Source organism: Phocoena sinus, chromosome 11 (genome assembly GCF_008692025.1).
Source record: "Phocoena sinus isolate mPhoSin1 chromosome 11, mPhoSin1.pri, whole genome shotgun sequence".
NCBI lineage: Eukaryota > Metazoa > Chordata > Mammalia > Artiodactyla > Phocoenidae > Phocoena > Phocoena sinus.
Genome location: NC_045773.1, coordinates 63,315,225 through 63,330,407, shown reverse-complemented (window position 1 = coordinate 63,330,407; position 15,183 = coordinate 63,315,225). Strand labels below are relative to the sequence as shown.

Here is a 15,183-nt window from a genome sequence, read left to right as displayed (position 1 = left end):
CGCGCCTTTCTTTTTTTTGAGTCATGCTGCACGGCTTGCAGGATCTCAGTTCCCTGACCAGTTATTGAACCAGGCCACGGCAGTGGAAGGCCGGAATCCTAACCACTAGACCACCAGGGAACGATCACTTTCTTCTGCTGGCAGTGCTCACTCCTGCCCTCCCTGACACAAACACTACTCATCCTTCCCAGATATAACTGAACAGTTCTCAGAAATCTCTCAGAGCAGAACCCTCCTAAATTCTTTACAGATCTTTGCATATTGCACTGCTAAAACTTATAATTTTTATTAAAAACTGTGATCTGTTGTCGAATGTCACCCCTTTTCCTGCTCCCAGAATGTAAACTATGGGGACAGCAAGACCTGCTAGTGGGATTCTGCAGAGTTTGAACTAGGGTGACGATCCAGGAAAGGGGAAAGAAGCAAAGACGGAGATCATGGAATCATCATATATCAGTTCCATCTACCATTCCCAGTCCCCTTCATGGCTCTTTGGGAGTCCTTTTCTCATTGATCAGGGAGTCCTCCCCTGTGTTATTCTTGGCAAGCCTCAGAGAGTAACTCCAACCAGCTTTGGTTCTTATCCTGGGAGCCCCTCAGGGAAGCAGGGCTTTTCAGTCAGGATAGTGCTGAGAGAATCCAAGAGCAAGGCTGGCAGGGCTTGGACTGGGGTGCACACATTTGGGTGCAATTAGAAAGAATCATCTGGAAGACTGTCATGCCTTCATCTTAGAGCAAATCAGCCCAGTAACTGCACCACGAGCTAACTGCACTGATAAAGCAAGATTCAAAGACAAGGCAAGGGCCTTGTCTTTATCTTCACTGCCACACCTCCTGACTGAGCAGTTTGACGTCTAGATCAATGGTGTTTATTGAAAAATAAAACAATCAAAGGAACGCTGAACAAATGATTACTATGGAAACATTAAAGGGGAGCAAATGGCAAGAGGTAGCAAAAAAAAAAAAAAAAAAAAGAGGCAGTGGAACCCATACTTACAAGAACTGGAAAGAGCATGGGAGGTAATACTGCCCACGGTAGGATTCCATAATTGTTCCTTCTGGTTGTGCTGGGGACTGTGCTTGTTACTTTGGAAGACAATAATTCCAACCAAAATGGGGATCAGACTCCTGAAACTATTACAATGTCTCAAGGAGAGGATGGGATAGAGCTAAGGTTTTGACCAGTAAATTCGACTAAGGGAAAAAGTAAATCAAAGGGCTAAATGGCAACCTCAAGGGTCAGGAACCAGGGAAAGGACTCTTCACCAACAGACTTACCATCAGGAAATCCATGAACGTTTGTAAGCTGTCTAGTGAGGTGGTAAAGAGGGAGGTGTAAACCAGGTCCAGAGCCACTCTTGCCCAGTCTCAGCCTGCTCTGCGGTCAAGGGAATAAGCCAGGCCACCTACTTTTACAGCACTTAGACTGTTCTGGGTTCAGTCTATAGGGAATATTAAATTGCCTCCACAGGTACAATGTCAGAAACTCACCTTTTGAGAGTTGAAGTCTTTATTTTCCCAAACCACAATTTTGAAATACTTAAATGACGTGAACAGAAGGGGATGCAGCCACAGTCTTCCAAGATTGTATGCCTGGTCTCCTCCCCAAACTAATCTCACACCTTAAGTGCCCATTTAAATGAGATATAGTGTTAGATTGACACACATCTATTTGAAATCAACATTTATCCCTTTGGACTTTTAATAAATCCTATCCCACACCCACAACTCTTAAGTACTACTGAACTTTCCAAATCCTTTCCCATCACTTTTCTCTAGATGAACAGAGCTCAAAGGGAGTTGAAGAGTTCACTCACTGAGATCTACAATTAAGTGGGCTGAAAAGCCCAATCAGGGGCTCCTCCCCTTTAAAAAACTAAGGGCCTTGCAAAATGGTAACAAGCGATTCCCAGCCCTGCTTGGGTATTACCATCTCTTTGAGCTTTTGCGTTGCCTGGGCCTCAACTTAAGAATTCAGGGGGGAAAAAAAAAAAAAAAAAAGAATTCAGGGAATTCCCTGGTAGTCCAGTGGTTAGGACTCTGCACTTCCACTGCAGGTCTGGGTTCAAGCCCTGGTTGGGAAACTAAGATCACACAAGTCGCGGGGTATGGCCAAAAAAGGATTCAGACAGAAACCCGTTACAAGCTTTTAGCAGCTCTGGAGTCCAAGTATGCAACAAGGGTTGAGTCACTGCTAGAGCCCAATCTATTGCTACCTCCAAAATCATCATTACCATCTCCACTATATTCCACTTTCCACCTGTTTCCAGCAACATTACAGCAGAATAAACCATTAGGTTTACATTCCCAGCCTTTCCATTTAAAAATTCAGGTTTTCTACTACAGCACATTATTTTAGACCGTCCCCTTTTGTAGGGTGTAAAGCCCCCCAAATTCCAGAAACCAGACATCTCATACTTCTCAACTATAGAGCCCTTCTGTCTATACAGCACGAGAAGGGGTTGGACTTGTGGAAATTTTTTTTTTTTTTTTGCGGTACGCGGGCCTCTCACTGCTGTGGCCTCTCCCACTGCGGAGCACAAGCTCTGGACGCGCAGGCTCACGGGCCCAGCCGCTCCGCGGCCATGTGGGATCTTCCCGGACTGGGGCACGAACCTGTGTCCCCTGCATTGGCAGACGGACCCTCAACCACTGCACCACCAGGGAAGCCCTGGAAATGAGTTCTTGTGATTTCATTTTGGTAAGGATCACTGGAATTCTCTGAACTGGCATTGTATTAACCAACTTTGCAAAGCTATGTACATGTGCAACTTGAGGCCAAAGCAGCAAATTATAAAAGTAGACACAACTGCCTTTTTAAGGCAGATGCCCAATGCAAGAAGTACCTATTGTTGGCTACCTCCCATCCCTTTCACATCTTGCTAAGTGTCCAGGAAACAACCCACATGTCCGGCACGAGAGGAAAACTTGAGCCTACTCCAAATCTTGAGTTTGAAACTCTTGGTTAAGATATGAATGAGCCAGAGAATTTTGTTTTCTTCATCTAAAACCAGAGCAAATTGCAAACTTTAAAGTTATTTTGGGGGATTCACTTTACAAAGGGAAGATGCACTTCTATCACTACAGCAACAGCCTACTGGTTTACTTAAAACAGGATGGTCCTTTTTCCTCATCTCAGAGTACTTTCTTCAAAATCTCAATTGTATCACATTCATTTTGAAGCACTAGAAAAAGAAATGTCATTAAAATAATAAACTCAAAACTTGAATAATATTTTCTTTATTTACAAGTTAGAATCAACAGACAAAAGACAATCCAGGGGACCAAATGGGGAGATGACTGAAACCCCCAGGGGCCCCAAATGGAGAAGGAAAAGGGAAAACAGAGTAGAAAAAAAAAGTCAACGTAAAAAAAAGAACACCTTCCTCCCTCCCCATGGAGGCTGAGGGGACCACGGCCCCACCCTGCCTCGGCCTTACCTAGCTTAAAATAAATTAGAACAAACAACCTCAAAACAGGGCCCTTACAAATGAACAGGGCAGCTACGGCCTCAGGTTACCCTTTATCAGGGCCTTTGCCCATTCCCACCCTTTACCCCTGCCCCACCACAGTCATTTTGAATAGGGGCTCTATGCCTAAGAGGTCACTCTCCACGGGGCTGGGAACGCAGTTGTATTTTGTCCATTTATGTCCCTCCTTCAGTAATTGTCCTTGCATTCCTCCCCCCTGCAGAGCCAGCTCTCCTACAGTGGGGGGAGGGGGTGAGATGAGGAAGTGTCACAGCAAAGGGAGAGTAGGGGTGGGGCAGGGTGGTCTAGGGGTCCGGTCCTGCGGAGCCTCCTGCCCCATCTGGCCTGGCCCCTTAGCCTGAGTCTGAATCACTGGTGTCTGAAGAAGAAGATGATGAAGAAGAGGAGCTGGAATCTGAGCTGGAGCTGGAAGCACTGAGGCGGGACACTGCTACCTGCTGTGCCGATGATGTCTCTGTTTTTTCACTCGCTGCAGAACAAAGTTGAAGTTTAAAGATTATTTCAGTCTGATTTCCATTTTTCAAGAGTCAAGAGGGCAGGATGTAGTGAATTCACAGTGGCTTACTGAACACTCACCTTTCTTGGGGGGCTTTTTGGTAGAATTGAGCTGCCCACTAACATCTTGTAACCGCTTTTCTAGTTCCCGCTTCTTCTCCAAAGCCAGTTCCTCCTTTGTCTTTCCCACAGGTTTCTTAATAGCTAGAAAAAGAAATATACCAGGATTAAGATAGCCAGAAGCACCCTAGTTTCTCTGTCCCCTATTGTTGCCAAATTCCTTTCTTGAACATTGGGAAGCAACTAATCCAACCCTTATCATCCCAGGAGCTGATGATCTCAAGTCCATCAAGCGTATGCCTAACTATCCTTCTCTCACTGTCCTCAGAACTTCGCGAGGATTTGCTGAGTTAACTGAGTTAACTCTGCCCCTCTAGATGCAACAAATCCTCCTCAGAACTTCACGAGGATTTGCTGAGTTAACTGGTGGGCCTCATTTCATACTCACTATAGGGCTTCCGAGGTTTCTTTCGTAGGCAGGAAAGGACATAGCGTTCAAGCTCTCTAAGTGTGGATGGCTTGAGCGTTTCAAAATCAATCTCAATTTCTTCTGGGTTTGAGTCACGTAAAGAGGGCTCCCTGGCTTGAATTATGTGTACAACTCGACCCAGTTTCTCCCCGGGCAACTTGTTGATGTCCAGGCTCAACTGCCGCTTCTCGTCGTAACTCATGGGCCTGCTTTCTTCCTCTTCCTCTGAATCATAGCCTGCAGGCAGGGCAGGTGGGGCTGTCTTTGTGGCCTTTTTGGGGAGTCTACGGGCAAAAGAAAATTGTCAATTGTGGGACATTCTCACTATTCAACCTGGATTTCATGCCTGAAAAACTGTTTTCCATTAAGGCAAATGAGTGGGCTACTAGACACTGTATCAGGGGAGCAGAGCTTCTATACATGCCAAACACTTTTATTAATCTCAGACTTTGAGAACTAAATATAAGTACACTGGCACAGGTCCACTTTTTTTTGCTCCCTAAAGCACTAACCCAGCCCCGACCACAGAAGAAAACACGAAAAACCACAGATTCACTGGTTTAGAGAAGGAGTAGGCAGACTACACTGTCAGAGTTAAGCAGCTTTGAGAGACTACAGTCTTCAAAAGTCTACTTCATCACCTGGCCACTTGCAGAAAAAATTCGCTGGACCCTGATTTAGAGAAACCTTTGCAAGGAGTGGGAGAAATCATCCTCCCCGGAGAGATTACAGACATAACTGAGCTGTCTCTGCTTCCATGTTAGATAGTACTCACTTGGTGCTACTTCCTCCAGAAGGTCCAAAGCCAGGAGGGCCTAGGGTAGCAGCGCTGCCAGCCCCACTGCCACTCGCTTTCTTGGACTTCTTGGGCTGAGATGCGCGAGGTGCCCGAGGCCCTTTGTCATCTTCCTCAACCCCAGCTCGGCCTCGATGCTTCTCTGCCTTCCGTTTCTTCTTTTTCTCTTTTTTTTCTCTCTTTCGCTTGGGCTTGGATATCGGGCCTTGGGACAGGGCAGCCAGTTGTTCATGTACTGCTCGAAGCTAAAGAGGAAAAAGAATCATGTGAAATGGAAAAAATAAATAGGTAAAGCGATAAAGACTGAAACAAAATAAATTTAGGGCCAAGACAATGCACAAACCTCACCCAGTAAACTGAACAGTGACAAATTAAAATAATACCTGTTCCTGTAGTTCAGCCAAGCGATGAGCCCTTTCTTCCTCAGAGTCAGAGCTTTCACTCTCTTCTTCCTCCTCTTCGTCGTCCTCATCTTCTTCCTCCTCCTCCTCAGAAGAGCTCTCACTGCTACTTTCCTCGCTGGAGGACTCTGAAGATGATTTGGCCAAGCCAGGGGGCAAGGCAGTAGAGACTGGTAAAGGCCCTGGTTCCAGTGGTTCATCTGGCATCTTGGCATAACGGAACTCAAATACATCCTAGAAAGAGACAGCAGACTCAAAACCATGCTAGTGGATATGCCCTGATCATACCCAGCCATATGGCAGCTCCAATTTACAACTGTAGAGACTGGGAGAGCCCCATGTTGAGGTTGTGCACCACAGACAGCAAAATTTCTCTCCCCAGACCCATTTATTCTTCCAACTCCGACCTTGACACTCACCTGTAACTTTCGTGCCATGGCCACAACATCATGGTCTGGGGGATTGTACTTATAGCAGTTGGAGAACATAAGCCGCACGTCAGCAGCAAACTCCTGTGCATCCCGGTAATCACGATTCTCCATCTTCCGCTGCAGAAGGAGGCAGCATCAGAAGCTGCACAGGCAGGAAGACTCACCTTTCCCTGCCAGCTCCAGACACCGCAAGGCTAGCCCTCTGGAGAGTACGGGGGCGGGGCAGGGGTAGTCTTAAGGATCTATGCCCTGGGGCTCAAGTTTGAAGTCAAAGGAATTTGGGTGGGTTGAAGAAATATCTATGTCTAGGAAAAAAAATCATTTCTAAGTGAAAAGAGAAGGGTGGGTGGCCTCTGACTAACCAGCCATCCCTTAACTTTCCTATCCTAACCCAACATTCCCAATAGGTAGGACCTAATTGTAGATGAGCAGCGATGCTCTGAACACAAAACCCACCACACTGTCTCAAACTCCAGAAAATATGGACTCCTAACAATTACCTGACCTTCTGCCCCGTTACTATTTTGCAAAAATAAAATGCCGAGACTGCTGTGTGCCCGGAAAAAGTGACTGTTTTATTGATCCCTAGGCTCCAATCACTGCCTGAGTATCCCATCTGCCCCATGCAGTGGGTACCTTGACAGTGCTGAGGTCCATGGGGTGCTTAATGATGTCATGGTAGTCATGCAGGCCAAGAGCAGAAGCGTCCACTGGTTTATAGAAAGGCCAGGCATAGGCAGCATGCTTCTTAGAGAGTAATTCCTTCAAAATGCCATTGCAGTGTTTTAACTGTTCCGACAGCTTTCCTTTTTTGGAGCTTTGGTGTTGTTGCTGAGAGTCAGGCAAGTCTTTGCGTGGGGGCTTGATAGGGCGGCCACTCTCTCTACGCATAGGGGGAAGCCGTGCTGCCTTAGGCTCAAGACCCCCGGGAGGGCTAGCTGGGGAGCCAGGAGTCAGGATAGCTGTAGGTGTAGGGGTGGTAGTATCTGCTTTCCGCTTTACCCCTTTTTTCTGCAGAGAAAAACAAGACAGGAGCCTTTTACCCTGGGTCCACTCCATTCAAGACCTTTCCCTCCTCATTGTCCCAAAGATATCCACAGATGTATACCTTGGCAAGGGGCTGGGCTGGGGGAGCTGCAGAGACAGCAAGGAGCGGGGGTCCAGCAGAGTGCAAGGACTTGAGAAGGGGCGAAGAGATGACCGATGGGTGGGGAATGTTGAGGACAGTGGTAGGTATCTCAGGTGGTGGAGTATACAGGGCTGTGTGAGACACAGAAGAGACAGCAGGCACCTGATGGGCACTGGTGATACTGCCCTGGAGTGCTGGGGTGGGGGGAGAGAAAAAAAGTTTAGTCTGATTATCTTTCCCATCTTTCAGTCTTCACTGGCAAAACTCCTTCTCTTCCTACCTGCCAATTTGGCCCCTTTCTTGTGGCTGTTCTTAGGGATAGTCACCACAAGCTCTTGTTCCTCTTGTGGCATTGATGCCACCTTCTGTAGAAAGATCTTTTCCAGCGTTTGTGCCATCAGGACAATATCATCAGTAGGCTACAGGAAACACAAAGAAAAAGTTCAAATGCCAGCAAAAGATAAGCAAAACCATTTTTCTCTGAGGAATTCCTAGCCCCAGGCATCACCACCACCCCCCTTACACAACTTCACCATCAAGTACTGAAAATCACCTGTATTGGGCCATTAAATTCCCTTTTCTCTTCCAACTCTGCCCCTCAAGATGCAACAAAGAAATAAAGTTCAGAAGAGAATGAGAGCTGATTAAAAAAAAAATAGTTCCTGCTCTACTCAGATCTCTGGAGATTTCTCTGAAAAACAAGGCCACTATCCACAAGAATAAAAAGTGTTCTATTTAAACATCTCTTAACTCTGGATCTCTGAAACCACATCACTGCTTTTAGTGGTACCTTTTGGAACTCAGACTTTCTAGGATCCTGACTATTGAGAACGCCTACAGTAAAACACTTAAACCTTTCATTGATAAAGTAGTGATAAAAAATGCACTGTCTCTCCCCAACTACTAACAACACAAAAACACTCACCTTGTTGTAGATATAACAGTTGGTGAACATGGTATTAAAATCCTGCATACACTCTGAGGCAGCCCAGTAATAGTTGTTTTCAAGTCTCCTCTTAATAGTACCCATATCCATAGGCTGCTTTATAATTTTGTGATAATCCTAAAAAAAGAAATGGTAGGTCAGAGCTACAAAAAAATAAACGCCTGTTCTCCTAAGCAAACTACCAACCCCAACACACACGCACATACACACCCCCTATGCGTCAAGAACACAAAGTCTCCTGAACTGCGGCCCCAATTAAATCTACGGGATAGGAAAAAAATGGAACATGATTCTTATCACCCACAGGGAGGCCCCTACTGCCTTTCTCTAACCACCCACCTCCCACCCACTCTGGAAAAGCTTCCCATCCTGTGACATTACCTCTGGGGCTGGCTATCCATGGGCTGCATGAGGGAGAGGAAGAAGCTAAGAATTTTGGCCACCGTGGTCCTCTCCCAACCTGGGGTGGGAATCTGTAAAATGGAGCCAGGGCACAAAAGTTAAGGAAGGACACATGGAGGGCACAATGAGAGATGCTAAGATAGCAAGCGGTTGGATCAAACACAAAGGACCAAGAATCCAGAAATCTGGTGGCTATCTGCCCTACAGGGTAGAAATGGGAACTCCTAGGGGCCGCAGCAGCTACACTAGACAGCCCACCTCCACGCACACACATTCTTGTTCATTTCCATACCTCCCCACTCCAATCTCTCTACTCACCGGCAGACCCAGTTTGACAGCATCCACAGGCTGCCGGAAGGGCCATGCAAACTGATGTTTCCACAGAGCCTTCATCACCACCTTGTGCAGGTATTGCAACTGGTTGGTAACCCGTCCTGGCTTTTTGGGATTGGACACCTCCGGGGGTGGTGGGTTGGCAGGAGTTAGTTGCAAAGCCGGCACTGAAGCCATTGTGGGGCTCTCGAATCCCTCATACAACAGGGAGGGCTTTCGAATCCTTTTCCCAGGCGCTGCTGCCTCTGGGCCCAGCCCCAGTAACCCTGCATTCCCCTCCCCAGGGAGCCTGTGAAGACAAGGAACAAAACCATACGTGATAATCTTGTGGAACTTGAGACAGTACAATTTTCACTAATTTACACTACGTACCCTCAATAAATCCAGGCTTGGAATCTAGTGAAAGGTGGTCAAGATTACGAAAATGAAACCAGTATCCAAACAATCCATGGAGTTTTTGTTCTTGTACTTCCTACCACCTCTTCTGTTCTTAGTCCTACATTCTGAATTCTCAAGTCTGATGGACTCTTTCATCTGTTTTTAAAATTTAAAGTGAAAAAGCCCAAGGTAACTTCTCACAGGGCACAGCCATTTGAGAATCACAGCCTTATTGGGATGGGACTTAAGCAAAATGGGTGGAGCCGAGAAACTCAAGCCCCAAGCTTCCTCCTCACTAGGGACTTGGTGGTTGCCATGGTGGTTGAGCCTGAGAGAAGCGGGTGAAAAGGAAACAAAATAGAAAAATTTCATAAAATGCTAATTAAACTGACACTTAAGAATCCACCTGTGCAGAAGGAATCAGCATCCTCCACAAGCTCTGGATAGTTAACTCCAAACAGACCAGACATCTAACGGAAAACCCTATCAACTCAAAAAAGAAAAAATCAGACAAGGGAGCATTTGTCACACTTCACGGCCTGGAATACCCCAAGCTACCAGCCTCCAGAAATTATTCACAAATTCGTCTCCTCCCTCTGAAGAACTCAAAAACTAGAGCTGTCCGAACAGTCAAGGTCAGCAAGTTCCCTCAGAAAAGTGATACAGACCTCCCCTGCAACCCCTAACAAAAACTGTGATGCCGTTAACAGTTCCCACTGCAGCATCAACTCTGAAGATCAAACGCCAATAATGCACCAAGTTTACATTCTCTCTGGTGCTCCTCGAGACCAGGTGCTTCCCAAGGCCCAAGACTAAAGACGTTATACCGAAATCTCATTGTTTACATCCGCAGAGCTGGACTAGAGGATCCTTAGCTCCACCCTCCTACCCTGAATGAAACTCCCAATTGTATCACAAAAACAAAAAAAAACACAGCAAAAAACCCAATCCTCTGCAACAAGACACACAACTCTCAACACAAAACCGCACCAGTCAACGAAAGACTAGCAGAAACTTAATGACCCCAGACATTAGGAAAGAGTGATCCTTCTACCCTACTCAGGAAATCTCCGTTTCCAGTCCTCGAGCTCTATCACCATGGCAACCCTGTAAAGCACAAGCTATGGCCACGAACCCACTCCCCCAAAAGGCCTGACAAACCGTCGCTAGACACCAAACCCACTACCCGCAGAACCTGCTCCCCAATCAGCGTCCTTCCCCATTACATTCTGCCGCCACCTCCCTCTGCCCGACTCGGGTAAGATCTAACCACAGAGAAAGAAACAACACATAAACTGACAACCTGTGCTCCCTCCATATTCAGGATCTGGGCCACTGCCTCAGTCCCAAACCGCCGCTCAACCCCCTGCGCGAGCCCGGCGAGCCAACAGTTGCGCCACGGAACAACAACGCGCCCCACTCGGTTCCGCACTCCCTCCGAATCCGACGCCCCACACCCGCGCGCTGCAACTCGCAAACGTCCCCTTCCCACACGCCGTTCGCGGGGACGTACTTGTTGTGGGGAGTCACGTTTTGCAGCATCTTGACCACGGGGAACCGGCGCTGCCCTCAGCCGCGGAAAGTCCGGGTGGCCTCGGTTCCCCTTACCTTCCAGTCCAGCATAACCCGGGAAGTGGTGGGGGGGGTCGGGGGCCGCTGCCCTCGGCCCTCCAGGCAACAACCCCCCCCCCGCCGGGCCGGCACGAAAGCAGTCTCCTCCGCTGTTTCTCGGAGAACTCCCGGCAGCTTGGCGCGCTCCGCAGGAGGCGGACAGCGAGAAAATGGCGGCGGCCCCAGCTGAGGCGGGCGAGCGAAGGGGAACGGACTCTTCAAACCCCAGGACAGTCCCCGATCCCAGACACCGTCGTCAATATTGCCCGCTGTTGGTCTGCAAGGATCCCCTCTTCCTGTCAGGACCGTCCGGCGCGGACGAGGTCCCGTTTCGATCTCGGATGGAGGCGGATGAACACGAAAAGTGGTTTAGGGAGCCGCCGCCTCCATCTTTGAAATCCTCTTGAGGGCGGAGTAGAGGGGGTGGACAGACTCCGAGGACTGGGCGGGGCTCGAAAAAGGGGAGCTTCGGGGGCTTCTATGGGGTCTGTACTGTCCGCCGGGACCGGTCATAGGCCGAGACGAAGGCCATTTCCAAGCGGATGGACGTGGATTGTAATGGCGGCCCCGGACGACTCGAAGGCTCTGTATAGGTAGGCAGAATCCTCCAGCTCGTTCTAGAGGCTGCTCCACTCCAGCGCGAAATGGCGCCGCCGAGCCCCGCGCCAGCCCTTTATATATAGGCAGGAGGGCGGAGCTTCGCCGCTCATGCGCGCCACCGCGCTCGCGACTTCCCCCACCCCCTCCGCGCGCGCGCGCATCGCTCACCGCGTGAAGAAGCGCAGTCGAAGGGGGAGGAACACCTCTCCGCGGGAGCGTTTTCTATTGGTCGGCGGATGCGATGACGTCATAAGCCTCATTTCCAACGCGTTAGTCACTAGGCAGAAGAATGCCGCATAGACCCACAGGGAAGCGGCAACCCACCACATCTCCGTGCCAATTGGCTGCGCTGTGGTTCGGCAACTCCAGGGAAAGAGTGAGGTTGGCAGGGGTGCAGCACCCTCTCCCCGCCTCCCCTTCCAACAAAGTCTTCCCAGGCGTCCAAGCCCAGTGCGACTGGTGACTGCCAAGCTCGGGCAGGTCGTGCCGTTTGTAGCTCCTCCATTGGCCAGACTGGCAGGACTGGAGGCGGCCGCGTGGGCGTAGTCAGCCTGGGCCCGCCGGGGTGTGGCCACAGGACGCCCGCGGCTTGTTGTTCTCGGCAGTGAGCAGGCCGCCGCAGTGAAGAATCTGAAATGAGGAAGGAGACGCCATCTTAGAAGCCGCGGCCTGACACTGGCAAACAGCTAAGGGCCCCCCAAACGCAGCGAGGGAAGGAACCGAACGTTCCCGTTCTCCGCAATCAAAAATACAGAATTGATAATTAAAATCCTCCCTTTCCTTCCCCAAGCCAAACAATCGAAAGACAAAGGCAAAACTCTCCCCAGAATCTACCATCTGTGAACTCTTAAAGGCTTTTCACCAACAAGGCAACCAAACAGAATACGTTCCAAACACTTGCACCCCAAGCACCTCTCCAATCCCTCCCACTCATACCTTCAGGTACCAATACAAATATCTGCCTGCTCGACAAAACCTCGGCAACCCTTAACTGGGAGCAAAATCTCCAAACGCACTCATATACCCTTTAAAATGAAACCCACCTCCTCCCCAAACTTCATTCCGGTGTCTGGCTCAGAGCGGAAAAAACAAGTCCCGCGAGGGGCGAATCAGGGTGAACGCCCTCCCCCTCCTGGCGAGCTCAGACCTTTCCCCACGCTCCCCGCCCTCCCCCCACCCCCAAGGCAGGCCCACACCCTCTAAGGGTCCTGGCGTCGCGGGTGCGGAAGGGCCCCCCCATCCCCCCCACCAGGGTTCGGAGTCCTCCCCACGGAGCGGCTGGTCCATCGGTCAGCGCCAGGGAGGAGGGCGAGCGGAGGCGGCGGCGGCGGCGGCTCAGACTAGCCCTCCCCCTCCTCTCCCCTCCCCCCTCCCCCCGGGCCGTCCGCCTCCGAGGAGGGGCAGGAGCCATTTTGGGAACTCAATTTCGCCCCCTCCCCCCAACCCACTCAACTTACATCTTTCCCACAATCTAGTACAGTAATCTGAATAGGGTTACAGACTAAGTGTGAATAGAGCCAAAGCACAAGGTCAAGATCTCTAAAGCCACCTCTGGGGCTCCCCCGCCCCCTTACCGGAGAGTGAAAGAATTTCCCCCACCTGGGCTTTAGTGGGGGGCCTTCCCCTCCTCCACGTCCCCTCTTCTGGCTACCAAAGAAGAAAACAGACTATGCATATCTGAATAAGGAAATTAATTAAATTAAGGAATATGAGAGCCCCCTCCCCCCGCAAACCCAGGGCTTCGTGAGGGGCCTAGGTCCTTGAAACTCCAACTAGGTCACCCTCCCTCCGTAGCGGCCCTGGAACCCTAACCTCGCTTACTGTGTCTAAAATGGCCATCAATTCTCGACCACCTGAGTCCGGCAAACCCTGTGGAGGAGGGGTAGTGCGCACCGGGAAAGCAGTCTCTCTCCTCCCCCCCCACCCACCTCCGATCAGACCTCGGCCCCAAAAGTACAAGCAGGCCCGCCCGAGTGGCTGCAGCAAAGAGAGCAATGACACAGCAACTTTGCAAAGGCCTTCTCCCCTCCCCCCATTCCCCTCCCCCTAATGGCCCAACCTCCCCAATCTGCCTTTCTCCACCCGGGGCCTTGCAAGTCTGCATACAGGCCTATCAAGGGGCCGGCCAGGGAAGAAAATTTAGGAGGTCGAGAGTATACAGGGCCTTATCAGAAAGGTAAAGGGCAGCCAGACAGTACTCTGGCTTATTTCCTTGCATTCCGGAAAATCACTGCTCTCCGCTCCCTCCCAGTTCTCCCTTCCCCTACATGAGTCACAGGGGAGGCTACTGCTACTCAGTAATTTGGAAAAGTAACTCTTCCCTCCTTTCCGTTCCCTCCCCCGCAATACACAAGGAAAGAACTGTTCAGGAATGGGGGAGGGGATGAAGGAGGCAAAAGACGCCACCCAGGAGAAACCCGAAACCTTGGGAGCTGTGAAATCGTTCCAGGTCCTGAGACTCACTCTCTCCTGTCTCAGGCCACGATTTCCAACCCTTCCCAAGACGCCGGTTGGGCCGGTTTCTGCTCCCAAGAGAACCTCAAGCTTCCAGCCTGCAAGCCCTCCCCAGCCTGGGGTAGACACATGCTCAGCTAAGACCCCCGCCGCGGCAAAGAAGGTTTTGTTCGGAAGGCTCCGCAGGTCATGTCCACGTGAATGCACACAAATTCGATAAGCGACTCGAAGTGTAACCTCCACCGTGCCATGTGGCGACTGCCAGCTTCCTACCGCTGATACAAAGGAAGCACAGAAATGCTCCTTAGTCTCTGCGGAGAAAGGGAGTGGGCGCCTGGTAACAATCTCAGTTTACAACCCGGGTTGCCAACTCTCAACATTCCCATCTACGAGTAAGAACTACAGTCACCACTCCCACTCCTCAGCCCACTAGGTCACCCCACCCTCCAAACGCCAAAAGGATCCCTTCTCACCTGGCTCCAAGCTCCTGTACCCCCAGGGGACGAATGGAATGGGGGGGAACACCGCCCCCACGCCCCTTTGCCCTCCAATTGGTATTGAGACAGAGGTTGGCCATTCCCCTCCCCCACCCGAGGGGCCCTCTCCTGCTCGCCCCCCTACACACTCCCATTGGCTGTAAACTGTTTGAAGGACAAATCCTCCCACCCTCAGGATTCTTCTCTGCACCCCAAGAATCTCCCTCCCGGACTCCCCACCATTGGTTAGGCACTTAAATGACTGACAACGCCCCCGCCCGCCAAAGGCCCCGTCTCACCTGGATCCTGGAACCTTCCAGGGGGGCTCCAATGTTCCCCTTGTCTTGGTGCGGGGGGAGGATGTAATCCGGGGTGTCACCCCCCCGGAAACTGAGGTTGCTTTGGGGGAGGGGGCGTAGCCCCCAGCCCCTCCCTTCCCGACTGAGCTGGGGGGTGGGGAGAGCATCGGGGCCGCGCGGCCACGTCAGCAACATCCAGATTGGCTGACTCGGGTCACGTGCCAGCCGCTCCCTCCCCCCGCTACGGGGGCGTTTTCCGTAGGTTCCTAGGGGTCGTTCAAGGGGCCAAGGGGGCCGCATGGCCCAGGTATTTCTCCACAGACCCAGAGCACTCTAATGCCGCTGCTTCTGCATATCCCCGGCTTCCCATCCTGCTATCGTCGACCCTATCCCCCCCACTCGCCTCTCCGTA

The 15,183-nt window shown here is 50.6% G+C and overlaps 1 protein-coding gene across 8 annotated transcripts; it reads right to left on the bottom strand.

Moving 5' to 3' along the window:
• Window positions 1-3,224: 3,224 nt before the first annotated feature.
• BRD2 (bromodomain containing 2) lies at window positions 3,225-15,137 on the bottom strand. 8 transcript variants are annotated; one of them, XM_032648394.1, is made up of 14 exons: window positions 14,772-15,136; window positions 10,845-12,172; window positions 8,939-9,242; window positions 8,600-8,691; window positions 8,198-8,335; window positions 7,553-7,691; window positions 7,252-7,466; window positions 6,780-7,154; window positions 6,132-6,260; window positions 5,695-5,946; window positions 5,291-5,556; window positions 4,495-4,799; window positions 4,068-4,190; window positions 3,225-3,960 (listed from the first exon to the last, which is right to left on the bottom strand). In XM_032648394.1, the coding sequence occupies exons 5-14, from the start codon at window positions 8,306-8,308 to the stop codon at window positions 3,824-3,826; spliced, it is 2,052 nt and encodes a 683-aa protein (XP_032504285.1). In that variant the 5' UTR covers window positions 8,309-8,335; window positions 8,600-8,691; window positions 8,939-9,242; window positions 10,845-12,172; window positions 14,772-15,136; the 3' UTR covers window positions 3,225-3,823. The 8 variants fall into 8 exon arrangements, with proteins under 8 accessions (XP_032504285.1, XP_032504284.1, XP_032504282.1 ...); XM_032648393.1 differs by lacking the exon at window positions 14,772-15,136 and adding an exon at window positions 12,586-12,856; XM_032648391.1 differs by lacking the exon at window positions 8,600-8,691 and having other exon boundaries at window positions 7,252-7,403; window positions 14,772-15,137.
• Between the last annotated feature and the right edge of the window lie 46 nt (window positions 15,138-15,183).